The 27,257-nt window shown below is 42.2% G+C and overlaps 2 protein-coding genes across 18 annotated transcripts in view; both read right to left on the bottom strand.

Annotated features, from left to right (window-relative positions):
* Window positions 1-606: 606 nt before the first annotated feature.
* On the bottom strand, window positions 607-21,126 carry CTTN (cortactin). Of its 7 annotated transcripts, none has more exons than XM_002187596.7 (17): window positions 20,974-21,126; window positions 18,165-18,248; window positions 17,839-17,912; window positions 16,454-16,583; window positions 13,817-13,927; window positions 13,095-13,149; window positions 12,501-12,611; window positions 11,581-11,691; window positions 11,180-11,290; window positions 9,803-9,913; window positions 8,122-8,177; window positions 7,560-7,629; window positions 6,905-7,053; window positions 3,928-4,017; window positions 3,659-3,833; window positions 2,700-2,771; window positions 607-2,409 (listed from the first exon to the last, which is right to left on the bottom strand). In XM_002187596.7, the coding sequence occupies exons 2-17, from the start codon at window positions 18,246-18,248 to the stop codon at window positions 2,273-2,275; spliced, it is 1,647 nt and encodes a 548-aa protein (XP_002187632.2). In that variant the 5' UTR covers window positions 20,974-21,126; the 3' UTR covers window positions 607-2,272. The 7 variants fall into 7 exon arrangements, with proteins under 7 accessions (XP_002187632.2, XP_072785621.1, XP_012429689.1 ...); XM_072929520.1 differs by lacking the exon at window positions 20,974-21,126 and adding an exon at window positions 20,508-20,647; XM_012574235.5 differs by lacking the exon at window positions 9,803-9,913 and having other exon boundaries at window positions 20,974-21,123.
* A 2,266-nt stretch (window positions 21,127-23,392) lies between these two features.
* Window positions 23,393-27,257, bottom strand: part of PPFIA1 (PTPRF interacting protein alpha 1) — a 51,763-nt gene continuing 47,898 nt past the window's right edge. For 10 of the 11 annotated variants that reach the window (XM_012574205.5, XM_072929507.1, XM_030273512.4 and 7 more), the window contains 2 exons: window positions 26,357-26,427; window positions 23,393-25,081 (listed from right to left, as the gene is read on the bottom strand). In XM_012574205.5, the coding sequence (XP_012429659.4) occupies window positions 26,369-26,427 (59 nt within the window). In that variant the 3' untranslated portion in view covers window positions 23,393-25,081; window positions 26,357-26,368. The remainder of the gene's footprint in view (window positions 25,082-26,356; window positions 26,428-27,257) is intronic. The other variant, XM_030273510.4, reaches the window with a different exon arrangement.

Here is a 27,257-nt window from a genome sequence, read left to right as displayed (position 1 = left end):
AAAGTAAAGAAAAAAGGAAACACAGTTTGGTTGTTTCTTGCTATTGAAAATCTAAATTAAAAGTCAACAGCCAACAGCAGATTGGACAGTCACAGGTGTCTCATGACAGAATTTCTCCACTCCATGCAGCCTTCTCCACGAGGTGAGGCAATCCATGAAAAACAACTAGCATTAATCATCAGCACCATTAAAGAATCAAAAAAAGGCTGTTGGAATTTTCTTCCTCGACATTTCCAGTGGTGCATCAAGCACCAGACTCCCAGAGAAGTTCAGGGCTGGAACTGTAAAATCTGGACAGCAAGGCAGGACCTTCCTGCTGAGGACTGAGAGGAGCAAAGCCTTGGGAAGGACCCACCCTGCCACGAACAAGAGCAGAACAGCTTTAAAGGGATGGAAAAGTTTATTTGATGTAACCCCATGTCTGTCCTTGCAAGAACACTCAGTGCCCTGCTGCCACCAGCAATCCCAAAATCCAGGAGCAGCCACAAACCCTACAGCCCATTGGTGTTTTTAGCAGAAGTAACAAGCACATAAACAAAAGACAAAGCTGAGCCCGATGCTGAGATTTTTCAAAAGAAAATTATAAAAAAAAAAATATTCCATGCAAATGGTTCAAAAAGTTTATTGAATATTTAATTTACAAAAATCATACCCCTATGAGGTGTTCTAAAATTGGATAAAATAAACTGCATATAAAACCCAACCCTAGTAATGGAAATACAACACAGATATGAGACCATGGAAAGGAGAAAAAAATAGTAATAATCATGACACATATGTGACATTCGTGAAGGATTGTCCCAACCATCCAAGAACTGGCTCAACACAATGCCTTCTCCCTTGATACTCTGTACAACTGACCATTTTGTACAGGCCTTCCATATCCATTGGTCCAAATTTAGAGTTGATAAGAAGTCTTTACCTTCTCTCTTGGCTGCTACACCAGATTTGACGTTTTCCTTTTGATCAGAAGGTGGAAACAGACAGTACAGACACCGAACATGTGCACTATTGGATGCAGCTAGCTATCTTTGGTAGGGACCCTAAATCTGCAGTGGTCAGCTTTCTAGAGTGACAGGAATTTCAGTTTTGGCAAAAAAAAAAAAAAAAAAAAAAACCCAAAACCAAAAACCAAACAGGTTTAATTGTGTTGTTTAGTAGAACACTACTGGCAGATTCTTTTGAACATACAAAAAAAAAAAGTCTCTTGTCTGGTTTCAAAATGAAGATAATTTACATGGGTTTCAAATCCAATCATTAACATTCCTTGACTTGAAAATGGTTCCATAAATTGTCACTACTGCACAGCAGGCCCTTCCTTCCTTGTGTGAGTATGGAAGCACTGCACACAGAACACAACTGCAGTCCCACCCCTCCTGCCTTCCCTCCCATTTAAAGCAATGGGAATATTCCTGCAGTTTGCCAGTTTCCTTCTGAACAAGCAGGAATCTTCTTGGGTGACTTAACACATGCACAGTAACTTTTCCAAGTTTTCCTGGGAAAAGAGGAGGGTGAAGCAAAAACAAAAGGGTGAAGGAATTTGGGACAATCAGTGCTAGAGAGTTTGCAGCCCTCCTCAGGGATAACACGAGCAGGAGGAGCAGGACCAAGAAAAAATAATTTAAAAAGAAGAAAAGAAATTAATTTAAGAGCCAAGGAACTCCACTTTAAAGGAGAAGGAAAAAGTACCAGACTGTTTCCTTCATAACATTAATATTCCATAAATATCAGACAGTATTTGATTAACTGCAACTGCAAAACATTTTCTTCATTTTTTTCAAGCACTATCTGGAAAAGATAAAAAGAAAAGGAAAAAAAAGAAAAGAAAAAAAACCAACTCTGCACCTCCCCAGTCCTCCCCATTTGGTGGAAATGCAAACAACCTGCATAGCCATGATTTTCTCAGCTGCAAAGGCTTAGTGGAAGACTAACTAGACTAGAACACTTGACTAAATCTGCTCACTTAGGAGTAAAACATGCAATATTACAGCAGACAGCTACCTGTCCTCCAAAAGGCTTGGCTAATTTGGCAGAGAAGAAATGTTGAAAATAGATGAAAATAAATCCCAAGAGCCTCGGTGAAAGACAGAGTAGTTACAATATATTAGCGATTTCTGTGGCATAAATGTTTTAAAAAGCATCAGCAAAGTATTAAATATAAAAGCCATATGCATATACCCCCTCCATCCTCGGGAAAGCCTCGTGGTCCGTCTGTAGTGTGTGAAGTGGCGTGTTGGCTGGGGAATTAAGGCATGAGCAGCAGAAGGAGTCCCTACTGCCTGAGCTCCACATAGTTGGCGGGGAAGAGCCCGTAGCGGCCCTTGCAGACCCCTCGCCACCAGCCGTCGTCGATCATCTCGATGTTGGTGATGATGTCGTCGGGGTCGAAGGAGATCTCGTCGTCACCCGCTGCAGGGAGAGCCCAACAGGGTCAGCACCCACACAGCTAAGGGCTCACAACAGCCCCAGCACTTGGGTGGAAGAGCTTTTTGGAAAGTGCCACCAGTCCCACAAACAGCACCCAGTAATTCGCAATCTGCACCCAGCAATTTTCAATCCACGCCCTTGTGAAACTCCCAAATCCCTGACTTTTCATTTGCGACCACAAGAGACATAAAAGGCAAAGGAAAAAATCCAGGTTTATCTAATGCAGAATAAAGTTTTCAAAGGCAAAGGGTGAAAACAAGAGTTTTGCTCACCAGCTTGGTAATCATAAAGGGCTATGGCTGTGATCCCAAGTTCATTTTCATACTCGTCATACGCATTTTCTTCTGAAGAGAGGAGAGAAGAACAATTAAAACATGAAGTACATTATCACCCTCAGTTCTTTTCTGTGGTGCTTCTCCTTCAATTGCACTGCTAACCATACAGGAAGCAGGCAACAACCCATGCTAGGTTTCAGCAGTGCTGACATTCCTTCTGCATTGACTTATTCCCCCAGTCACACACAAATGAAGCATAAAAAGAAGTGTTTACAAGAGGCATTAAGTACAGGACTACATAAAACCAATCAGCCCTGTACTGCTTCTGTAAAATGTGACAGGACAGCTAAGCCCAAGATCACTGTGTAAGACAATAATTAATACAAGTGCTGGCATGCTGGGGGGGCAGAAAGGGGCCTGTTTAGAATTCCCAGGTTTTTCTACCAGAGCAGGTTCATCCTTCGCAGTTAATTTAGTAACCAGAAGAGGTGAGAAAAAAAACCAGGAATTCAGAAGAATCTTACTCTTGCAGTTTCATAGATCCCTACTCCACTCCCTCACAGAACCCAACACATCCATACCAAACTCCAGGAATTGTTGATTGGATTTTTTTTCCTGGTGTGGCACATGTTTAATCTCCAGCTCAGTGCTTTCTTCTCATGTTGAGCTACATTCCATGGGGTGGGAATGGTTACCCTTGAATTTCTTTTTGAACTGAGACCCTGGAGAGCACTGTAATTACTCCAATATCATCTCACAAAAGTTAACTAACTTCAACACCTTGCTGCAGCCATTTATTAATTTCCTAATTAAAGTTTGCTGGTGGGGAATGTAGAAAGTCTCACTGGACTGAGAGCTTAGCAAACCAGGACAGCATGCTATCAGCACAGCTGCTCAATAAGCTCTTGCACAAGGAAATAATCCCTATCCTAAAGGGTTTGCTGGGAGACACAAACCTGCTGCTCCTGCCACCTCATAGACAGTCTCTGGCTCGTACTCTGCCTCCCGCTGGCTCACTGCTTCCTGGTAGTCTGGCTGTGCCGCTTTGTAGCCAGCCTCTGGCTCCTGGGCAGCAGGGTAGGATGGGCTGGAGCTCTTGTAGGCTGACCCTGCTTCATAGGAAACTGCATCCTGCAGGAAGACAGGGGAGCTTTGTCACAGGGTTTTGTGAAGAGGTTCCCATGCTCAGGATCAAAGCCCACATCCCAAAGGAATCCCAACAAACCTGGTAGAGTGGACTGGAGGCCGCCTTCTGTTCCTCCACCTGCGTGACAGGAGAGGGTGGTGGGGTCTGCTTCCTAGCTTTAGCTTGCTCCTAAATCCAGGAGGAAGGAAAACTTTAGTGCAGGTCACTCACTGATGAGGGGACCAAGAGACAACCCTTCAGAATGAAGGATATATCCTGCAAGGAGCTGCTGTGGTCACAGGAGAACTGGGCTGGCTGGACAAAGCACCAGAAATGCAGCACAGCAGAAGGAAAAAAAAAAAGGAAGAAACAAAATCCCCACAGCACATATGCATGCCTGCGTTTAAAAACAGCCCCAGAGCTGTTTGGCCCATCTCCAGAGGAACTGCAGGGTTTTGGGGCTCAGTGTATTCAATCTGCTCATCAGCTGGCTGGGCCTCATGTCCCATTTCAGCCTGAGTTTAAAGAACCTGAAGCCCACACGTTCTGGGTGTAAAATTATGAAGTGCCTTTGGTGAGAAATGGTCGTGCAAGCTCTGGCAGGTCTGCAAAACATCCTGCCAAGGCAAAGGACTGAAGAGCTCAGACAAAAGTGGGTAATATACAGTGACAGACAGGATTCCAGTGTTCAGGGGAATTAAGAGATGTGGTAGAAATAAAAGCAGTATTGCTTTCGTGGTCTGTGACACAAAGAATGTGGATCTGCTCTGACACTCAAGTGCTTCATGCTGTGCCATCCCACCAGTGAATCACAGGGCAATTCCACAATCATTGGAAAGCCACTCATTAGGGAGGCAGGACACAGAAGTGCAAGACATACTGTGTTGCTCACATGACACAAAATCAGGTAACTATTTCAACAAGTAACTTTCATTTTGCCTCTCTTTATCGCAGGTGAAAAGTAAACCATGAATTAATCCAGGGCCAAACTGTCTGTGTGCAATGGAAATCAGTTACTCCAGCTATAACATCCCAGAGGATTCTCAGGAGAAATGGCAGTACAGAGATGCAGTGGTAGGACTCTGTTGCAAGAAATTCTTCCTTTCCTTTTCTTGTCACAGGTCAGAAAAAAATACATCCAACAAGGAAAGCAAAGCGTGTCTTGAGAGCAGAGCCAGCTTTGAAGACAATTCAAAGCTTAGTGCTGTGCTTTCTGGAAAAAGTCTCTCCTGATGCAAACACTCCCTCACTTTTAAATCCTGTGCTACAGATAAAAAAGATAAAAAGGCACCAGAAGAGTGAGTATTAGAAGTCAAACCTAAGTTTGGGGACAAATTAAGCAGTATCAGTCCATTAACGATAGCAAATGTGGCAACAGTTTGACTAATTTGTCCTAGAAAATGGGTCTGCAATCCAGATTATAGCTTAGGATAGACACAGTGTAATTGCCATAAAACATTTAAATTGCATGGTTCCCCTCAGGCTGGGTTTTGTTCCACAATGAAATGCTCCATGTGAAAGAGCATCCTGCCTTTTTTTGCAAGGCAGCAGAGCACAGTGAAATCATGAGGCAGCACTGACTCAACCAGGCATCAAAGAACTCCCTGAGCACTCTTTGCCTGTGTGACATTTGTGAAAAGCAAACCAGAATGAGGATTACTAGTAGCCAGGACTCTGGAAGGAATGCAGTCCATGTGTACATTCCCATTGTGGGAGGGTGTATGCCCACATATCCTCTGAAGTGAAGAAGTTCACTGGCAGAAAGTTCAAGCCAGCCAGAGTCCATCCCTGCCCTTTGCACTCTCTGTGGATGGTGTGGATCACATCCCTGCCCTTCTCCTACTCAGCTTGGGAGCAAGGGGCAGTGCCAGCAGAGCCATTTCAGTTGTCCTCAACCTCATTCCCCCTCTCTCTCTGTTTGCAGAATCCCACAGTTAACCATGCAGATGTTCAGGCTGTAAGAACATTAATCACCTGGTTACAGGGAAATTTAAATACCAGCTTTGGGGGAAAAAAACTCCAAATGTGTCCAGGCAACAGAATCTTTGATGAAGCACAAGAAAAATCCAGCAAAACAGCTTGGATTTAACTCACACTCAAATCAAAAATACCAGTAGAGAAATAACGTAATTACTGAGATAACAAAATAATTTTAAAGAAAAAGACAAAGCAATTAAGGTCCCTTCCAATCCACACCATTTCATGACCTCTTCCTCTCCCAGCTTTTCTCCAGCACAGTAAAGAAACCCCAGGAGTGTTTGGGAGAAGGTACTAAAAGTCCACGTGGAGGAAAGGCAGCATTAGAATGATGCACAGAAGATGAGCTCCCATTCAGCTCGGGATACATTTCTGCAGTGAACATATGCTCACACTGCACATCGTGATGCTGTAAGGCAAAATAGGTGATAAGCTGAGAGAAAAGGGGGAAACAAGGAAAAATTAATTAAAAAAAAGAAAAGCAATCACTTTAGAGGAAGAGAGCCTACCAGGCAGTCTTCTGTACTCCTAAAACAAATTAATTACATCAAGCCTTAGTCTCCTGTAATACAAACTAATACAAACAAATATGCAAATTCCATAAAGCAGATAAGATAAACATCCTGGAATTATCTTGCTCATAAATAACACAAAAATCATGAAGCTTTTACCCATATCAATGCAAAGTCAATTTTTAAAAATCCCTAAGATTCCAAATTAACATTTGGAAGATTATCTTCCCCTGATCTCCTGACTGTGTGTTATACCACCTCCATCTCCCAAAACACTGATCCCAAAGGAATAGCATCACCAGCTCTCACCATGGGATGAAATTCTTGAACATGCAGGGCCTTTTGGGGACCACAGAGCTCTCCCCTCATGAGCTCTTCCATGCCCAAAGGGAACACGGGACTGCCAAAAGGCAGAACCACAGGAGGAAAAGGCTAGGCTGGATTCAAACACAGCTGAAGTACAGGCACAAACACACTTTCAGCTTTAAAGGCCAGCTGGAAATAAGGAACCTTTTCTCAAAGATTCCTTTTTCTCCCAGCATTGCATTGAAACCACGCTGCTCCAATGGAATTTGGCTCTTACTGACCTCCAGTTTCCTCCGAGCCTCCTCCTGTTCCTGCTTCTCCCTGGCCATTCTTTGGGCTCTCTCAGCTTCTGCCTTCCTTCGGTCTTCCTGCTCTTTCTCCTTGGCCAGGTTCTCAAAGTTAGCTCGGATGGTGCTTGTTTTATTGGCAACTGTAACACGGAAAGAACTTAAGTCAAATCATGTCTCAGGTTCTATATAAAAGTAGCCTGGAATGAGTTTTTGCTATGAATTTCTGCTTCTCTGCCCTCTGAGTTTTTAGTTCAGTCAGGAAAGTCCTTCTATTCCTCTTTCTTCCTCTCCCTTCCCAGCTCAAACCTCCTGTGCATCTTATTTCTCTTCCAAAAAACCTCTGTAATGCTTCTCCCTCCACTCCTTCAGAGTACAGGCTCCACCACTACCCCACACAATTTATTCTTCCTTATTCTCATGCTTTTTATTCTCCCTTCCTTAACTCTGATGATCCTCAAGAGAAGAAAACAAACTGGAACAAAGCAAAACAACCTCTAAAGGAAGGAGGGAGAATATCCGAGGCTGCTAAAGAGCTGCAAATACAGCAGTTCTCTCTGGATGACCCTTACTCAGCACTACTACATCAATAATCCAGGACTTTGGACATAATCACCTCCAAAGAAAGGATTTGGGGCCAATGCCTTACCAGCTTCTACTGGCTTGGTCTTCTGATAAGTTGATGATGGTTTCTCAATATCTTCAAAAGTTGCTGCATTCTATCAGTAAGGACAAAAAGGATACATGTAAAAACCCCCACAAATTCATGAAGACATTCATACAGCCTCAACCCGAAATAATTTACTGTGATACTGTCCTTAAGGCTTTTAGCAGAACATCAAAGCCAAATCAGGAAGGATCAAAACTTTACAAACAGAATAATCCTTTCTGCAAGTCAAGCTACACAGAATTAATCTTCAGGGGCAGTTCTGAACACATCAAAATCCCATTAATTAAAAATAAAAAAGTTTATGAGTGACTCATCAGAACTAAAACCAAGGCAATAAACATACATTGTGTAGCTGTTGCTGTTCTAATCCACATAAGCTGGCACCAGCTCTGGGTGTATAAGTTTGCTTTATAAAGGTTTAGAAAAGCACAAAACTCTGCCCTTAGACTGGAGAAGTGTCCTGAAATAGAGAGCTGAGCAGTGTAGATCTAACCAGGCTGTTCTGCCTGGCCAGAAGTCATGGCTCTTTGAAGCAATTTACCTTATCCATCCGATCTTTCTGGACACCGTACTTGCCTCCAAATCCTTTGGAATAATCTAAAAGCAGGACAAAAAAGGTCAGAGCAGGGAGCTGTGTGCCCCTCCCACCTTGCTGCCAAATGTAAACAGCCACCTCAGGTGCAAAGAGCCATTCCAGCCTCATGCAGAGCCACAGTGACAGCCACCAGAGGAAAGGCAGCTCGGCTTTGATTCAGAGAGGACACAGAAGCCCAGGAGCCCTCAGGAACACCAGCAGATGACAGACTGTGGGCCACATGCATTCCCTGAGTAAACATGAAGCTGAGGATTGAACAGGTATCAAGCAAGGAGTAAGGGAGGAGCCCTCCTGATGCACCACTTCAGTAACACAGCCTTTGACAGCACCAAATCTGAGCCTTCTGCAGGAATCATGGAGCCTGAGCCATTTTGCTTTGCTCAAAGGAGACTTCAGTGACCACAGAGGTGTTTCGGTTTTGGCTTTTTTTTTCCTCTTTGTGAATGGCGGGAAAATGTTAATTTTCTCATTCCAGTGGTTTTGGTTTAGATACTCAGCTGGTGAATATTAAAGCCATTGGTGACTATTAAAGCCTGCTCTACACATGGAAAGGGGAAATTACATAGGCCAGCTTTAGCTGCCTAAAGCAACTCACCAGCAGAGAAATGGGGTGGCTGTGCTATCCCATACCAGCCCTGAGCTGCACACTCTTCCTCCTAGCTAGTGCTGCCCTCAGCACTTGTCACGCTCCCAAATTCACTCACCAGAGATATTGATAAAAACAACAAGCAAACCCAGACAGGAGAGCGTTTCTGCTCTCATAGGAACATCTGAGGTGCACCAGAGCAGCACAACAGCAGCAGCAAGAGTGTGTGACTGGAAAAACCACCTCTTTGTGGTGTGTGAGCTGTAGGAACGTGCCCTTACACTGCCCATGTTTCCTCTCAGTCCCTGGAATACAACCCCTTCTCCTCTCAGCCCCCAAACCACTGGCTCTCCCTGCCAGCCACTGCAGTGCTTGCACTCAGGCTCTGAAAGTCTGAATATGTGTCACTATAGCACAGGAAAATATCCACTATCAATGAACAACCTCATTTTCTTCGGTTTTGTATGTATTTTCAGCCAGAATAAATATACTACACTTACATTTTGCTGCTCCAGACTCCTCACTTTAAGATAATGGAAAAGCAGGAATTCATGGGTTGTACCCCAACTATTTCACAATTAATAAACAGAGCATTATAACAGCATTTGCTCACCCAAAAGCCACAAATATTCCTACTTCTTTCAAAGACTACAATCATTTTTAAATTATCTTGCCACAGCTCATTTCTTGTTAATGGTTACCTGAATATTTTTCCACAAATTTACCCAGGCAAAACTTTATAGTCTCTAAAACTGATTTCATTAACATCATACTAACAATAATGTCATTACCCCCGTGAATGTACAGCTATAACTAATTCAGGACTTTGCAGAGCTGTTGACTAAACACTGGGTGTTTCCTGAACACAGGCTTGCTTGAGCTAATAATTTAAGGGTAGAATAAAGAAAACAGCTGGATCATGGAAGAATAGAAGCGCAATAAAGTGTCTGCACATTCCTGGCATTGATCTACTCAGAAAACTATTTCAGACTGTGTGAGAAGTGGCTGCACTGGTAAGAAAGTAAAAAGTGAAAACGGTGCCTTGTTGAGATTCATGCTTGGCTAGTTTCTCCTTGTAATCAAATCCCACAGCAGATGGGTCCTGCCTTTCTGTCTGTACACCAAATTTCCCTCCGAAACCACTCTTATAGTCTGAAAAAGCCACATGGGATATATTAAAACCAAGGCAGGGAATTAAATTTCAGTCAGAGACACTCAAAATAATTTTTGCAATATTTTCAATTATCAGCAATTTTGGATAGTGAGAAAAAAAAGAAATAAGACACTTCTACAAAAGTAAATTGAAAAAAGTCTCAACTTGAGATGATTTATCAGATATAAGAACACCATTCTGAAGTCACAGAAAAAAAGCATTTCTCAACATTTTTCATCCATACTGCATAACGTACTTGCATTTGATCAAAGGTATGAACACGGGTAAACAGGTAATTTGCTCATCCAAACAAAACAACATATGATACTAGAGAATAAACAGGATAAACACCAAAACAGTACAAGAGAATCAAATGAGCTTCCTTCATCTGCATAGTTAACATTTGTACAGAGAGCTGATTTTTAAAGAGGTGTGAAGATGAGCCCCCCAGAGACCACCCTCCAGATACTCCTTAAAGAAAAGAGGAATGTTCCTGCTGCCACACAGCTTGAGGGAGAAAAGGTTTCAGCTAAGAGCTGATCATTCCCTACTGCTGCCTAGGGACCAGCCATTTATTTATTTTTATATATATATATATATATATGTGTGTGTGTGCTATAAAATGAGGGATGGCACAGAAAAAAAGGGATTCAGGTAATCCTCTCACAACAAGTCTGCTGGAGCACCCAACAGAATAATATTTTGAGGAACAGTTTTAATTTCATTACTTTAAAAATATTAATTTCTTTAAGTCAAGAGCAGTGACAGGCAGAGGGCTGAGGAGCAACAGCTGCATTTTACAGGAAGTTGTATTTTGACTGGGAACCAAGTATTTCATAGAAACAGGTACCCCACAGGCCATGAAAAAGAACAGCATTTGATTTTCAACTCTTCCTGCATGGAAACAAAGATCTACACAACAGAATTCAGAAGGGAAAATTTCTTTGTGGAAAGTACAAAGGAATTCCTAACCTGTGGTTTGCAAAGCTCAACTGAAAAAGGAAAATAATCCAGCATATTTGAAGGCCCATAAAGGGAAAATTTAGTCCTGAGCCTGGACGTGGAGGGGCTGGGTGTCAGCTGTACCAAAGCTGCTCTGTAGCCACCAGTTCACCCAGTGACAGCAAAACACAGACACAGGAAAGAAGCCTCACATCAGCTCCTGTGAGGCTCTCAAAGACACCAGGGCAGGGCTAACACAAGGCAACAGGAGGTCAAAATGAGGGCAGGCAGAAAGAACAGCAAGGAACCGAGAGCTGATGTACCTTTCTGGGACTCGTGCAGCTGCACCTTCTCCTGGTGGTCCCAGCCAAGGGCACATTTGTCTTGTCTATCTGTCTGCACACCAAACTTGCCTCCAAAGCCCTTTACATAATCTGTGAAGTTTTCAGAAAATATTATTGCAATTCGTAGCTGCAAACCGCATTTAATAAAAGAACCAGCAATATGTTAGGGGACAAGCTGCCTGGTAAATAATGTATTCACTCTTTTAAGGGGATCCAAAATCTGCACACACATGGGGTAAACACGCATTTACCACAAAAAAAAAACCCAAAAAAACCCCCAAAAAAACAAACTAAAAACTCCCACCCAAAAAAAACCCCAAAGTATTTTTCCCAGGTTTAAAAGGGTCTGAGCTACTATTTTTAAAGAAGATAATAAAAACCTTTCTGTGATTCATGTTTTTCTGTTTTGCCTTGATATTCAAAGCCAACAGCACTTTTATCCACTTTGTCCTTGTCGACACCGTATTTACCACCAAAGCCCTTGGAATAATCTAGAGATAAGAGGGAAGAGTTTTGATTGTAAGTGTTCAGCAACAAAATCGAGACCTTGAGTAATTGTGATAATTAGGGCTGTTAGCACTGCACTGTGTTTTAAAAGAAGCACTGACATCCACAGCTAAACTTGATTTCAGACACTGAAGTCAGAAATCCTTCAGAACATATTCTTCGGGATGGAAAATAAAATAGCATTTTGCTGGGCAATGCCAGCCTGACTCCTTGGTAAAATTCTGAAGACACTTATGGTGAAGTGAACTTCAAAACCCATGTCAGCAACAGCCTGAATGCTTTTAAACACCCCCTGCTCCTTGTCAACATTTCTGGAGTTCAAACATTTCTTTGGGACAAACAGAAACAGATGGCAAAATTGTCACAATTTTTCAATAAAATAGTCAATTTTTGATTACATATGCCTGGAAACTTGAGCAGCAACACAGTATTAACTCTAAACACTGCTAAGTGTTTTAATCCACGAACAGCTGAGTCTTTTAGACACACTTCTCTGTGATGGTTAAGCTGCTCACAGTCTGAGTACTTTGAGTTTTTCAAAACGAGCTGTAAAAAACCTCCAGACAAACGTGTGTGCCCTGGACCATCCCTTAAAACCAGGCAGATTTTTTTTTTTTTTTTTTTTTTTCCCCCAAGAAGTTGAGGTTTTCAGCAACGTAAATTTTACCCAGCATTACCTTTCAGCAGGTTAGGAGTGCAAGGGGTGTAAAACATGAGTATTTTACAACATGGGCTATGGGCAGTGCCTAGAGCACTAGGGAAGGAGCCTGCTAACACACGTGTGTCTATTCACCCTTCTGGGAGTCGTGTTTCTCAGTTTTCCCCTGGTAATCAAACCCCACTGCACTCTTGTCCACTCTGTCAGCCTGTACTCCGTATTTTCCACCAAAACCACTTGAGTAGTCTGCATTGAGAGTAAAGCACAATAAAAACAGCATGAAAGCAAATTGAGGGGAAAAACAAGTTATTTCAGAACTGAAGTATTATGAATGCTTTAGCATATAAAATTCAGTTTAATTTTTAACACAAGATAAGCAACAGTCCTACAGCTTATGATGACTCCCTTTAAATTAATTCCCTATTTCCAACAGAATGCAATACAGCAAAGAGCAGCTCCCAGTCTTCCTGACATATCCCTGAACCTCACTTCAGAAAGAAAAAATAGACTTCTGATGACCCACTATTTCCTTACCTTAAAACCTCTTCAACTCACAAAACTGCTAAGAAATTAATTTTTTCCTCCTCTGTTCCACCAAACCCACCTTGTGATTCATTGGGAATGTCATGCAGAGGTCTCACTAAAGAAGGTACTATCCACACAGTGAAAGAATCTACTCTATTTTTTATCGAAAACGTGCCCACCAAGGTGACCACCTCCCCACTTTACCTTTTTGGGAGGGATGCTTCTCAGTTTTGCCCTGATATTCAAACCCAACAGCTGACTGGAAGAGAAATAAAATGACAACTGTGACAGAGTTAGGCATTAGGAGAAAAACTGCACACACTTCAGTGTACACAGATCATGGCAAGTTCCTTTGTCTTTCCATCCTGCTCTGACCTTCCAAACTGGGGGCATAAATACCTCTTTAACTTATGGGCCATATTCATTTACATGGTAGTTCAGTGCATGTCCTCATGGCCAGGGTTTTGTCCTCCCTTGTCAAGGCAAATTTTCCCAGCAGCACACTCCAGCCTGGTCTTGCCAGGTCCAGCAATTCAGTATGACAGAAATCCAGCATTTCCATGTGGAGATTGTTATGCAGTCTTGGAACAGAATATTAATTATCCTGCCCACCAGCTCATATTGTGATACAGGGCAAACCATCCCCAAACATTTTACAGTATTCACACTGACCTTGTCAAAGAACACAAAGAAGTAGTGTTTTAACATCTCTTTTCAACTTTGTTTTCAAGTCATCTCAAATTCCCATAAGGGCTTTTTTCTACTCTGCTTTAAACAGTAATTTATCTCCCTAACAGTCAGTGTTAGCTTCTGCTAAACTTCAAAAAGAGCAGCCCACAGCATCCTAAGGCATTGGAATTCTGCAGTTTTATGTACAAAAGGAGAAAATAAACCACTGTGGGTGGCTGCAGGAGGAAATCACTCACCTGGTCAACTCTGTCGGTTTGTACTCCAAACTTGCCACCAAACCCTTTCACCAAATCCACTTGAGAGCAATGCTTAGAAAGTTTGGATTGGTATTCATGTCCAACAGCTGACTGAAAGAAATTGGTGAAGTTCAGAGACAGCAGTTCTACACAGTCTTATGTGTCAGACAAAACACTGCACCAAGCAACCAGAGGGTGAGTTTTGTTACCAACATGCATCACTGGCACTCCTCCTGTTGAAATCAACTTCCCTGGAAATTCCTAGTCACTTGGGAAGTCTCCACAAGGATGCTGCCATGCTACCAATCCAGTCTAGGCAAGGGAAGTGACTGCATTTTATGCCCTGCATTTGCACTTCAAAAGCACAGGAATGAAAACAAGACAGGTACAATAGAAGTCTTGATGGTGTTCATGCAGAATTTGAAGTGAGCTCCAGGTGAAACACATAGCCTTGTGTTTATTTAGGGATCTGTTTTAGCTGACAGGGGACTGCAACAAATGCAACAATATTTTTGTACAACAATACAAACACAACCAAAGCCAGCTGCCATTGGTTTAGGGAGGCACCCAAGTCTCCTGCATAAATCACAATTAGGCATCTTCCTCACATGCAAAATGGTGTTGAACATGAGGAGATGCATCCACACCTGTGCCGAAGGTATCCCAGCCCTGCACCCTGGCTCTGGAAGTTGAGCTGAACAGAGGCTGAGCTCCATCCATGCCACAACAACTGGCAGGATACAGGGATATGTAATTACACACCTGGAAGTGCCTCCCCACACAGCCCTTGCTAGTGTTACACTGACCTAGTGCTAGGGAGCCCTTCCAGCTCCTGGAATTGATGCTGCAGCCTCACACCTTGAGTAAAAATGCTTTTTCCTTGCCCAGTGCCAACACTGGGAACTGGCCAGAGCAACCTGCAACTCACCAGCAACCCAATATTGCATAATCTGTGCCAGGCAGCTGGACCAAGGTGAATTAATTAGAGGACACTAGGTCTGCACACCTTGGATTTTACAGTGTTTGTTCTTTTTCTTCCATACAGGGGCAGGAGGGAACATCCCCAGCAGGTTGGGAAGCAAAGCATTATTGGCTGAAGTCACTGCCAGGTAACAGATGAAGGAGATCAAGGATGGCAGTAACAGGACACTGCTTTAACTCAAAAGCATTAAAAAAAGCTCCCTTCTTTTCCTGACTGAAACAACCACGCTCCTGTCCATTTTGCAGGTGTTCTGTAGTACAGAAATATGACAGAAAACGCTCCCACCTCCCTTTTTTCTTCCCATTACATTTATGAAAAACAGGAAGCTCTGAAAATTTTACGTTTTACATGGTGTTACCTGACCTCACTTTTGTTACACCAACTGAGGTATAAGTGTGGGTGTTTTCTTGGTGGTACCAGGACTTTTTGCATTTCATTAAATACAGAGCATTACACCAAACCCCTCCTTAGAAAAAAAAATTTTTGGTAATCTGTATTTCAGTCAAACACCCTCTGTACATGTTACACCAGCTCAGGAGTTATGGCACACAGAGCGATGGAAATGTTCATTTTAACTCAGAACCAAGGTTTTGCCCTAAATGCAGCAAAACCCTGCACCATGACAATGCTACAGCGACCCTGATTTAATGACCAAGCTTTAAAGCCAAGCTTTAGGAGCAGCACACCTGCACAGATACCTGCAAAGGAGACATCTCAGCCACAAGGCTTCAGAACTACAGTTACAAGGGAGAAAGATTCATTACATACAGGAACTGTGAACACCTCCTGCCACCAGTATCACTCACAGGGGCATGACCAGCATGTTTTTCCCCACGATTAATTCTGGCCTATGGGAAACACTGCTGACTTTTGTTTCCTTCTTTTTCTCCACAGACACAGGTGAGGGATAAACTACTGACACTAGAGAGCAGCAGCAGAACAGGCCTGGTGGTTGAATCTGCTCAGCAATTCCTTTTCTCAGATTCAAAGGCTGGCCCACTGAGAACTGGACAGCAATTAACTCTGGAATATGAGAATCCAGCAAAAATATAGGGCTGTCAAGTTACCAAGAATACAGAAAACAAAGAAAATTTTCTTATTTAGAAATGTTTTTATTCTTATTCTAGCAGAGGTCATGAAAGAAAGCAGCCAGAAGTTGATATGCCTATTTTTCACATGACTAAAGGAGTTATACTAAGAATTATAATTTAACAGTATAATATAAGCAGTCTCTTTATATAACTCCTTATATAAAAAACTACCATCTGATTGAAGTACAACATTTTAAATACTTGTATTATTTGTCACTGTCACAGTTTGTTCACAAGAGTTGCGCTCTGATTTTAATGCAGCAGCACATCCTTTTTTCATTTTTTTTGGCAGTCTCTATCTATATGCATAGAAGAGCTGGCCCAGCATCTAAATAAAAAGATCATACTGGATTTATTAATGCACCAAGTCCCTTGTTCATTTAGAAACATAAATTTAAAAACTTGAATCCTGACTCCAGGGGAATCATCTCCAGACCTGGCATCAATCAAAACCACGTGGGGCCATTGCACACCCCAGAGCAAAGCTGGAACAAGCTCAGCTCACAGACAGTGGTGCTGGCCAGGTTTATCCCTTCATCCCAGGGAAGTCCCATCCACACTTACTTTATCCATGCGATCTTGTTCCACGCCAAACTTCCCTCCGTAGCCATGGGAAGCTTTTGGTCCTGTTTGCAGCTCCCTCTCTTTGAGATTCTGGTGTTCTTGGAATACATTCTCCCTCAGCTGATGAATACTTTAAGAGACAACAAAGCAGCAACTTTTACTAGGGAAGTTTCAGCAAATAACATCAAAACGATGCAAAATATAAAGCTGACAAAACTATAATCTTAATTAGAAGTTGGATCACTTGTATTTTTCAAGCCCCTCCCATTTTTTTAGCCTACAAAACATTTCCTCATAATCTGAGACACCGGATTTGTCCCACTGCAAAATGTTGTTTAAAAAAAGAAAAGAAACTGCTGGTTTTAAGATGAATGTGGAAGGGAATTTTGCTATTTTAACAATCCTTTACCTACAACTGATTTGTGCCTGAAACATAATTTTTTTTCGTTGTGTCCTAATTTAAATTCTTTATATTTAGATGGCAACTTTTCAGAACCAGGATCATCTCTTATCACACAGACCCTGTGGTATCAGGGCTAATTCTAACACAGCATTCTGGACAGCACTGTACTGCAAAATAAAGATGTAAGGAAACTTGCACCTCCTCTTCCCAAAGTGATCCCTTAAAATTCGCAGAATTGAACTGAGGGCAGGGCAGGCTATTAAAAGAAGAGTAACCCAAGGTTTAATCTGTACTTCAAGCACTTCCCACCTGAGTTTTAAGATTCCTCAGGTGTAATTCAGCCGGCAGGAATTCCCACTGCCCTCAGAATAGAGCAGAGTAACACTGATCCCTGAAGTAACCAGAGTTCAGTCTCCCTCTTTTTGCAACATCACACATTTCCTAAAGTTCTGTCCTAGATGCTTTTGTAAGAAATACAGGATTCAGGAGATGCATCATTTCTGTTTCACATATCCCTCTGTGATGCACTCATTTGCTTTTCCATCAGAGAGCTCAGTTTGTTACTTTGCCAGGGTTTTTATGAGTTTAGTTGTAGCAGTTTTCTAATCAAAGTGTAAGAATTAAGGGACCAAACATTTCCAGTACGAAACTGAAACTACTCAGACCCTTCAGCTTCTCCCCTGGCACTACTGGCTCTTGCACCAAAGCAGCACAAAAAAAAAACCTTTTCAGATACAGAGGCAGGAAAAATCACATTTCCAGTGACAAAGAAAGATTTAAGCATCCCTGCACCATATTTCTGCTCTTAATTTCAGCTCTGAATACACTGACAGATTTGAAAGACCAGCCATCTGGCAAATAATCAATCTTCTACAGGGACTCTTGTTTTAATTACAAAGACACAAGCAACTGGGATCATGAATTGATTAAAAGTTGCCAGAGACTGTGCTTATTAATACATTTCACAAGAGAGCTGCTTTACTTGATGTGCTCTTGGTGGCCGGACCCATTCACAGTTTTAGCTCCCCAGCGCTGTTCTTTCTCACTCACATCATTCTGTGAAAGACACACATAAGAAAAGAGTTAAAAACCCAAAGGAATCTAGTCACACACATTTCAGAGCTCACAGCAAAAGCTTCCAGCAGTCAGAGACCACAAGTGTTGGAAAAGCAGCTTCACTTCCCCTACACTCCAGGGACACGCTCCTGACAGTTTATTTGGCCAAGACACGTCCCCCACCCCACAGAGCTCCTCTGGAATTATCCCAGAACAAATTCCTGGTGGATCAGTAAACCCCAAAAGCCATACCACAAAGTCTGGATCTGTCTCCCAGTCATCAGCTCCATAATCCTGGCTGACAGACACGGTGTGGCCTGCAGTAGCCTTCCACATCTGCAACACCAGCAAGAGAAGCAGGGTGACACTCCACTCACCTGCCAGCTCATTTGATTTGTGCAGGAGCTGACAAGGAGATGCAATCCAAAATCCCTAATAAAGTATGTTATTTAACCACATCACCAAGAGCTGTGCTTGCAGTGAAAACAGGTTTGACCTCTGGAGCTCAGGCTGTCTTCTCAAGCTGGCTTACAAACCTGTTTAACTCTCCCATTTGCACTGTAAAAAGATTAGGAGTGATTGCTGTTTCAAGAGCACAAGTCACCTTTCTTTGCTCAAATTAATGTGTGTCTCCTGTGCAGTCATTGCACTCAAAGACTTCTGCTCACACAGGTTTCCAAGCCAACATGCACTCCCAAAGACTGCTGCTAATTCTGGATCCTGTGCATACAATTAAGGTGTAGGAATAGGTAATTTTTTCCCCCCAGGCACTAAAAATGGTGAGCACAACAGTGTTCTTCACCTGCATTAAACCTGCACAATCTCTTCTGCCGTGCAGGGAGTTCCAGCACGGTGACAGAAATCCCAACAACTCTTAAGAATTTGCACACAGTCCAGACACTGCTCCAACAACAACAGAGAACAGGAGTGTCTGTGCTCCTCGGGTATCCCCAGTGAGACATGGTGCTCACAAACTCAACACCTTGTCTGGATTTCAGGAGAAACAGAGGGCGACTGCAGGAAGCAAGACTCATTAAAAAAGCAAACAATGACTTCTAGAAACAACACCCAGCACTTTCAAGAGGTTAATGATTTGGGGCCTCTCAGTTTCTGGAAACCTTATCCCCTGTAGAGTATCGAGCTGGAATATTTTTAATTAACAGTTCAGCTAGTTAGCAGAATTCCTGATCTTCCTGGTGCTAGTGGCTGGATTTTACACCCTTTATTCAACATAAATCAAAACAAATGCAGTCTAGAAAGCAAAACTGAAACCTCAAACTGCAAGCTGCCTGTTCTCCCAGCTTTTTCAGAATACACTTCAGAGAAAATATTTCATTTTTAATTTGCTATTCAACTAGAGTTCAGTTTTTTAAAACACCAGCATTCTGTCCACTTACCTTTACACCTGTAATTAAGAACAGACTACAAAGATAATTATCATCGGCTATTTAATTCACACAAGCATAATTCAGTGGGTGGGATGAAACCTCACTCCCTCTTAAATGCATAGCCAATAATCCCTGGGTAAAGTCCACAGCTCGTTCTGTCAGGCTCGTTCTGCAGCTTGGCAGAACGAGCTGATGAGCCACTTTTATGGAACATTTCAGAAATTTCAGAGCTGGTAACATGATTGAGAATAGCTGGAAAACTGACAGTCAAACACCAGGGTAGCAAATGCTGGAGTAGCCTGGAAGGAGAGTGCAAAAGCAGAGCAGGTGACATATTAACAGTATCAGCACATTTCTCCTCATGTTATTTCAGGTCTCCCATCTCCAAATTCCCCTGGCAGCTAAGGAACTAACATTTATAATAGTACCTCATATCCAAAAAACTTCTGAGACAATGAGTTTTTAACCCAAACCTTTAGAACACAGGTGGTTTAATGTCATCCTAGAAATACTCTGTCTAAAGCCTTATCTCACATGATTGTATCGGATTGTCCTACTCTTTCCTACTAAAATCCAATCTCTCACCAAAAAAAAAACCCCAAAAGCCTCAGAAAGCAGAACCCAAACAGCTCAATAATGAAATTCATCATGGGTCCAAGCTCTTTCTAACTTCTCCTAAGGGGGATGTTGTATCCATCTTTACTTGCTCCACCACGCTGTGCAAGATGTTTAGGAATGGAATTCAAGTGATGAGAGCTGACTCACGGGTGCTCTGTACGGTGAATTTCTATATGCTTTGTGCCAAACACAACTTTTTATCCCACAAGTACTTGTTTCTTGTGCTCACTTGATTTATGTATTTTGTTCATTCAGCTGTGCTTGGACAAGAACAAAAGCTGGATACTTTCGTCTAGGTTTCACTGCTTCTTTCTCAAGCTCTCACCAACAATAGCCAGGGAAGAAGGATTTCACACGCACTCCCGTGCAAAATCCAGCATCCACCGCGACTCTCTGCAAATCATGCGCACAAACGCCAACACCTTCCCACAGCTCAACCCCGCACTCTGTGAATTCCACAAGAAGCAGAGCAGCCCCACCGACCGGGGCTCCCGGTCTACACGAGCCGGAATAAGCCTGATTTCTGCCTGCTATTCCAGCACCGATCCCAGGGCAGAACGAGGAGAAACACGATCTATTAATGACTCACTGGCTCACGTGGTCATGATTCCTGAAGGAAGAAGCAAACGCCACGGTTCGAACCCAAACCCAGGCTAAATATATGCCTCGAATGCACGCGTTCCCCGGCGCTGCTGTGACTAATCAGCACACACATCATCCTACCCAGCACCTTCAGCGGCAGCCTCGGCACACCCCGCTGCCGGGCCTGGGGATGGGCTCCGGGCAGCAGCTGAGGGGAGCCGGGAGCGGCTCCCAGGCTGGCCGGGCCGCACGGCCTGAGCCCGGCTCCTCGGGCGGGGGCTCTGCCCCGAGCAGCACCACCGCCGTGTGGAGCCCCCGCCGCAGACGCTTCCTCTCAAGTTCCCAGCTTCGGAGTTGAAATAATTTTTTTTTTTTTTTTTAAAGAAAGAAAATGACACGGAGTCGCGACGCCCCCCGGCTCTGCCCTGCGCGGAGCCCCCGGCCCGGCCTCCCTTCAGCCGCGCCGCGCTTACTCTGCTGCCGCCGCCTCCTGCTCGGCGCTGGCTCCCCGCCGCTGCTTCCCGGGCTGGCGGCGGCTGCTGCTGCTGCAATTTCCGCTTCTCCCGAGCTCCCACTTCCTCTTCCCGGCTCCAGGTAGGAGCGGGACGGGCTCAGCTCCGCCCCGCCGGGAGGGGCCGCGCCGGCGGCTGCGGGAACGCCGCTTCCCCGCGGCCTGCGGGGCTCCGGCCGCTCCAAGCATCAGAAATACTTATTTCTGGAGCGGCTCCGTGCCCCGTTTCTTTCAGCCGCTCAAAAAATGCAGCCTCAGTAGTTTTAAAATGGCCACAGGGGAGTTGCTCGTGCAGTTGTGAACATCCGTCTTCGTTTTCTGATACTCACTTTTGCGCCGTCGTGTTTTGGAAATCGCATCTACTCCGTCCCCAGGGGTTGCCATCGCTTTTTATCAGTGGGCAAAACGTTCCCCCGTGGCTGGGATCCGATCCAAATGAAGCGGATGCCAAAACGGAAACCGGGGGTTTAAAACACTGTGGAATGAGGTACTGGTTTGTTTGTTGTTTGCGTCTTCTAAAGGACGGAAAGACCCCAAGGAAGGATATTTCTAGTGAAGAAAAAAATTACCGATAAACACACAAATTCACGCTGTAATAGAGGGCAAGATAAAAAATCCAGGTGAACACAAGAACAACGTAATTCCAAATGTAGCCAGTTCATGTCATAAATAGGTCAGTTACTTTTTCCTGGATTACATGCAGTGCAATTTACCCCATAAAATGAATACAGCATATTTGAAAAGGACTGAATTTATTCTATCTGAATTTATTCACTGTCTGCTGGAGAACACACGTGCAGAGAACCTCAGTCCTTTAGGCATTACTTCTGTCTCTTCTGCGTCTTTTTGGAGTCTTCACCTCTCCCTTCAACTACAGGTAGAAGTCATAACCACATTTCTATATTACTTTTCACCCATCTTTTCCAACATCTCCTACAAAACCAAAAGGTAATGCCACCTCAGTTAACTACAATTGCCCTTTCCCTCCCAAGGCCCTTACCGTTAACAAACGATGAAATTAACAAAATGTACAATAGCTTGTGCACCAAAGCTGCAACCCTGATAGTGGGAAGTGAAAAAAATTCCTTTTAAAGGCAGTGACTCTTTAGTTTCTTTTAAAAGTACCACTCCCAAACATACAGTGTCAATTGTTATTTACTTGAGAATTAATTTTGCTGCTCCTCCCTCTCAACCAAGCTCCAAAAATTCTGCTTTGAACTAATTTACCTATTCTCCAAATATTTGCATGATAAATCACTACTGTCCACAAGACAAGACACTGCTATAGCAGTTTAAAAGTTTAAAAGACAGAGTTAAAACATCTGTTTTGAGAGTCCCTGTCCTTTAAACATGCAAAAATTGCAAGTTTAAAGTTCACTCAGATAATTCTGAAGCATGCAGACAGGATGCATAGTTTAATTTTTACAGCCCTCTTTCCAACTGAAGCCTTTAAAGACATTTGGCAATTTGCAAAACATTGTATTTAATCAAGCATTATCTAAAGATCACTGTAACAGACCCAGGTGCCTTTTCCACGTGCACGGTTTTCTTTCAGCAGGGTGTGTGGGAGTTCGTAAAATTGAGCAAGACACATTTTTCTGGATCTCTCCAGCACAGTTCTGCTGTGTAACTCAGAAGGAAGTCAGCACACAGTTTTGCCAGTTTGTGAAAGCTTTCACCATTTCACTCATTTATTCTACCTCTCACATCAGTTCCATTGTTTTCATAATAGTTAAGGTTTTACAGCCTTGAAATAATAAACGCATTTTCTCTTCACATTTTACAAGTCTATCCCGCATTGGTTTCACTTTTGAGAAGCAACAATACATGACTTTGAACACCTACTATCACTCACATCAGTGACCAGCAACGCCTAGGCAAGATTTCTCTACACAGAAAAGTTTAGCTGAGCAGTGAGCTAGGATTTCCTTCTGCAGTTCCATTTAAGGTTTTTTTTCTAGAAAGATAGATTCTCTAAGAATATAAAAGAGACTGCAAATGAACAGACAGCAACTCGTACAGACAAGCCAGACAAACAGAGATGCATCACTGAACAAGGTTTAGAGCCTCCATGGCAGTGTTTCTCCAGGCATTCCACATCCTTCTGTTGATCTGGAGGACATGATGAAATATGCTTCACTACTCCTTTCATTAATCTGCAACTTTATCCCTCTGCCTTTTACTCAATGAAATGGTTTACATATACATCAGAATTGACATGAACAGCCCTATGTGACCCCATTTTGCACTGGTTCCCTCAACTCCTATGTTTCTCCCCAAATATCACTATGGCCATGATTTCATTTTATTACCAAAGCAAGTGTTGCTACTGTCTAGGACAGCATTTCCATCTTCACCATGTGGACCAGAATACACTGAAGTTGTGTGTCAGGTCTGGTTTATTATTTTAAAAAGCAAATCATAGCTGTAATGATGAGCAGAAGTAGGCAATAAAGCAATTTTTTTTCCAGAAAACTGATATTAATGCATGTGAACTTGAACAATTCCAAAGAAAATGTCACATCTAACAGAATATTTTTGCTACTGGAGAAAGGTCATCATTTGAAACCAGATCTACAGGGCAGCAAACAGTCATTAAGATGCTTTATTGACAATATCCACACACTGCAAAAGTGTCTGCCTGCATACAATTAGATCTTAGCTTTTCCATAGTGTTTTATTGGCAGTGGAAAATGCATCAGTACTTTATTGAAAGCAATAAATAATACTGTGATAAAAATAGTTCAAAAGTAGACTGTACATATTGTTACATAATCTGAAAATACACAAAAGATTAATAGCAAAACAGAACAGTAACAATGAATTTCAGTTTTACAAGCAAGTTAAATGTGGAAAACAAAAGAAAAAAGACATGCTATATATTCTGTTGCATAATAAATAATGCACCATCTGAACAGATTCTTGCTGGCTTTTTAATATGCCATTTACAAGTGTCAGATACATTTTCTACTCATACAATCCAAAATGGCTACAACCATCCAAATTAAAGTCCAGACAAGTCTTTAGAACAAGTTTACAAAACACATAGGATGACTCACATAAGAAAAGTAAGGCCTTTATTAGAAAATGCACTGCTTTAGTTTTCAGCCCATTGTACCTTCAGCTTGCAGTACTCATTTGACAGGAGGCTGCAGTGCTTTAGGATTGGTCCATTAAAATTGGTTCCACCAGCATCTTTCCACCAAGTGTTTTCAAGCAAAAAGGTCTAGGACAAAAAAAAAAAACCTCTCTGTGGCCTGTGGCTCACGACCAGGAATCATTACGAAGTCAATCTTCCTCAGGGAAGGAAGAGCAAAAATAAAAATAGTCCTCGGTTTATGGCTTGTTTTCAGTCACTGTGAAGAGTCGCTACACAAACACAGCAGAAGGGTATTAGGACTGAGGCAATCGCTCCTACAACGAGTCCCGCAGGGTTAGGAGTTCCTCCCAGCTTTTCAAACCAGTTCTAATTTAAATAAAGACAAATTGCCACTACTTGACACATCCTCTGTGTAGAAAGGTACAGCTCTGAGAAGAACAACACTCATGTACCGTCAGTCCGATGTCAACAAAGGCTCACCTGAAAAAAAGCTGGACTTGTTTTCAGATCTAAGCTAAGAGCTCCAAAAGACAAAATATATACTGCTTGGTGTCACGATACTTTTACAAAGGTATTAAAATCCTTTTCACCTTCAGTTTCATTATTAAAAAACAATGATAATTACAGTTACTGCATAATTTACAAAAACCCTATATTGCTCATAGGGACATATACATACGAGCATTACAGTACATTCAGTTGGAAAGACTAATAAAAAAAATCAGCAATGATTTGATTTGTAGACCGAATAGAAACAGAAAAAGTAAGTAACTATATAAATGACAAGTCACATAAATATAAGAAACATTTAGATTCTAAAATATTTTCTCTATAGTACTCTTGAATTCATTTGCTAATTAGAAACTCTGTAATAAAATATCTCAAAGTGTCCATTTAACAAGTATTAACAGGTTAAGGGTTCCAAATGTTCAAAATGCTGCATATCACCGGTAGAAATAGTGTGGGTAAACTGTAAAAACAACAAACAAAAACAACACACAAAAAGAAAAAAACACAGAAGATTCCATTAGCACGTTTTAACCACCATTGCATTCCAAGATTGTCACAAACAGCTCAGCAGTGCAGCAGTGATGCACTGAATAACCGCCATGCCATGTTGGATATAATTTTATTGCCTCCTGCAATCTCCAGCTGCAATGCAAATAAAGCAATGAGGACAAGTGTTTCTGCCTTGAGGATTTCCATCCCATGTCATCTGACTACAGAAAATCCTGATCTAGCGAGAATCTGGGGGAGAGACTTAAAACTTAAGTTTCTTGCAACTAAAAATACTTTAAAGAGAGCCCCTTAGATTGTGAACTGACATGAGCTCATGTGGTCTGAGCTGCTACGTGCAGGAGTTTCCTCTCTCAGCATTCCACACATAAGAACTCTTTAGAATTCAACTCACACATGCAAAAAGGTTCTGAATTTGAGGAAGCAAATACATGAGTTGGAAGGGATGCTACCACTAAGAAGAAAGAAGCTGCAGGCAGAGAAGACAGGCAATTTACAGTCCATCAAAGATATCAGTGAGGGGGAAAGATCCACTGAGTTGATTTTTTAAAATCATGAGAAAATACAGCAGAGGCTGCTGCAGAAACATTCCAGATCCCGGAGAAACACAGGACTACAGCTCTTTCACAAGCCAGAATACATGGATTTTGTGTTACAACACATCAAGCTGCTTTTTATCAGCAGCACTGCTCCCCAAATTGAGGCTGCAGGTAGCTAAATCCAAGCAACCAGCCCAAGCAATCACAATGGCATGCAGTGTGCAGGAACTGGGAAACTGCAATTATCTGTTTAACAATTCAGTACTGAAGCATGTTTAGTGGGACAACTCTGACCAAGAAAAGACTTACAGAGATCAACAATCTGAGCTGCAGTGTCACACACTGGATTATTTTCTTTTCATCCCTAATTTATTCTCTTCCACCCTCCACCCTCCCCACTTCCACTAGCTGTGCTTTATCCAGCCTTTGATTTCAACACCTTCTGCAGTGCTGTTTAGCACAGGTCCTTTTTGAAGCTGTTTTAAAAACCTCACAGGAACACAGTGCTGACAAAACCCAGTATTTCAACACTCAGTCTTACTGCAGGAAATAAACTTGGGATTTCCAGTATAATGACCTACCCTGAAAACCTGGACTATTGTCTAAGTGTGTAAAACCACTATAGGAAAATCCCCCATGTTTACTTCATAAATAGCTGCTTCAGTGTTATTCCTATCAGCTTTACTCACCAGGAGAAGGCTTTAACAGGAGTAGGTCCTTACTGTAGCAGAATCCAATCTTTGTGTTCCTGATACACTGCCTATTCCAAGAGGCATGGGAAGACATGCAGAACACAGCATGCATGTTAGCTTTCAAAACAAACAAACAAACAAAAAAAAAAACCTCCACAGCAATGGTGATTACAGCTTTGGTACTCACCCAACTCTAAGGTTACAAGTTAGAAAAGCAGAATGTATTTTACAGTTTGTATATTAACCACTTCTTGTTCCAGGAGTAACAAAAAGAATTCTAAAAAAAAAGATCTGCTTGCCAGCTAGCACAGAGAAATTGGCAAAAGTGATTTTCTAAGTTATTTACTACTTTATGTAGTTTGTAAATGTCTAATATTTCAAAAAGAAAGTGGTTTTACATGGTAAAGACTTAACTTACTTTCATTTACAGAATTTTCCATATGGATGGTGGTAAATATTTTGTGCTACTGACAGTATCTAAAATTTAGAAGAGCTTACTGAGAGTAGCATCAGATGCAAAAATTAGTTATTTGAGCTTTATGAATAAATAAGATTTTCCAGAACCTGAGGCAACTCCAACAGATTGTGTTATCACCCTGTCTGTTCCAATAAAAAACATTTCATATTTGTTTCTATGTGGTTTTTGTAAACTAAATTCAAGTCAAAGTTTATTCTTATGTTGCTACAGATACAGTTTTTAAACAGACAAGATCCCTCATGTGACAGGTCACCAACTTCCACTTCCAGGTGGGATTTTTGGGGTCTGCTTTTGCTGGTTTGGGTTTTTTAAAATCTTATCTGTGTGTGCACACATATACCCAAAAATCATTATGTACAAGGCAATGAATAAAACAGTGATTTCAAGTATGGTCAAAACTGAAGTGACCACTGCAGGGAG

The sequence above is a fragment of the Taeniopygia guttata genome, chromosome 5 (assembly GCF_048771995.1).
Source record: "Taeniopygia guttata chromosome 5, bTaeGut7.mat, whole genome shotgun sequence".
Taxonomy (NCBI): Eukaryota; Metazoa; Chordata; class Aves; order Passeriformes; family Estrildidae; genus Taeniopygia; species Taeniopygia guttata.
Note: the sequence above shows the minus strand (reverse complement) of the source record. Positions and strands in the feature narration are given on the sequence as shown.

Coding starts and splice junctions, on each gene's coding strand:
- CTTN (XM_002187596.7), bottom strand. CDS start 18,248: ATGTGGAAGGCTACTGCAGGCCACACCGTGTCTGTCAGCCAGGATTAT. Junction 16,584..17,838: donor GGCCACCAAGAGCACATCAA/GTAAAGCAGCTC, acceptor TGTCTCTTAAAG/TATTCATCAGCTGAGGGAGA. Junction 4,018..6,904: donor AGGCTCGGAGGAAACTGGAG/GTCAGTAAGAGC, acceptor TCCTGGATTTAG/GAGCAAGCTAAAGCTAGGAA.